The following is a 1,339-nucleotide window of genomic DNA, read 5'->3' as shown; positions in this document are numbered from 1 at the left end:
TCCCGCCGCCGTCGCTGCCGCTGCCGCCACCGACGATCGCCCTTCTCTAGAGCCGCCGCTGCAGCCGCCATTTGCACGGGGACCCCGGTGACAGGGGCTCGGCAGAGGGGCGGAGGGAGGGGGGGGAGGGCCCGCGGAGCCCCCGAGGGCGGGAGCGACGCCGCCGGCGCCGGCCGGGCTCACAGCGCGACCGCGCCGCCCGCGGCGGGCCGGGAGCAGCAGCAGCAGCAGCAGCAGCAACAGCAGCAGCAGCAGCAGCAACAGAAACAGCAGCAGCAGCAGCCGCCGAGGCCGGGCGTGCGCCTGAGGCGCGGCGGCGGCGGCGGCGGCGGCCCTGCGGGCAGCCAGGAGGGGCGGGGGCAGCGGCCGCCGCCGTTTGATGGATCCGAGGATCGCCTGGTTCCAGCCAGAGCAGCTCGGACCGTCCAACAGTCTGTGGATGCAGATCTGGGAGACGACCCAGGGACTGAGGAACCTCTACTTCAACCACCACTGTCACAGCAGCGGCGGCGCGAGCGGCGGCGGCGGCGGCAGCAGCACGGCCACCGGCGGGAGCGGCAGCAGCACCGGCAGCCCGGGCGGCGCGGCCCCGGCCCCGGCCGGCATGTACCGTTCCGGGGAGCGCCTGCTGGGCGGCCACGCGCTGCCGACAGAGCAGCGGGACTTCCTGCCCCTGGAGACAACCAACAACAACAACCACCACCACCAGCCCGCGGCCTGGGCCCGCCGGGCTGCCGCGGGCCCCTCGGCGTCCCCGTCCCCTTTGGCGTCCTCGTCCCCGCACTCCTCGGCCGCCGTCCCCGCTGCGGAACCCGCCGACCCAGCTTCGGGCAGCAGCAACAAGAGGAAGCGCGACAATAAGGCCAGCACCTACGGACTCAACTACAGCCTGCTGCAGCCCAGCGGAGGGCGGGCCGCGGGGGGTGGCCGGGCCGACGGCAGCGGGGGCTTGTACAGCGGGACCCCGTGGAAGCGGAGGAACTACAACCAGGGAGTCGTGGGGTGAGTGGTGGCCCTGCGGCCTGGCGGCCTGGCCCTTGCACACGCGCAGCCGGGCACACGCCCACAGAAGGGGGATTGGGGGGGAGCCTGGGTGAGGCCACCCCCCTCTGCCTGCCTTCGTTACTGGTCCTCAGGGGGCTGATGGCCATCGCTCCATCCCTCCGCCATCCATACCTTCTGCCAACCTTGGTTAGCGGTCCACAGCTTTCCCCCCTCCCCCTCAGCTCCACGCCTTTTCTGGACATCCCCTCAGCTATCCACACCCTCTCCTCACCTCCCTTAGTCATCCACATCCTCCTTTTTAACCCTCCACATCTTCCCTGGACCCCCCCCCCCC

General features: G+C 72.4%; 1 protein-coding gene across 1 annotated transcript in view; it reads left to right on the top strand.

Annotated features, from left to right (window-relative positions):
- Positions 1-439: 439 nt before the first annotated feature.
- TENT4B (terminal nucleotidyltransferase 4B) overlaps positions 440-1,339 on the top strand; it is a 64,918-nt gene continuing 64,018 nt past the window's right edge. Inside the window, exon 1 of the mRNA XM_007459479.1 lies at positions 440-1,002. Coding sequence (XP_007459541.1) covers positions 440-1,002 — 563 coding nt within the window. The remainder of the gene's footprint in view (positions 1,003-1,339) is intronic.

The sequence above is a fragment of the Lipotes vexillifer genome, unplaced genomic scaffold (genome assembly GCF_000442215.2).
Source record: "Lipotes vexillifer unplaced genomic scaffold, Lipotes_vexillifer_v1.1 scaffold342, whole genome shotgun sequence".
Lineage (NCBI taxonomy): Eukaryota > Metazoa > Chordata > Mammalia > Artiodactyla > Lipotidae > Lipotes > Lipotes vexillifer.
Note: the sequence above shows the minus strand (reverse complement) of the source record. Positions and strands in the feature narration are given on the sequence as shown.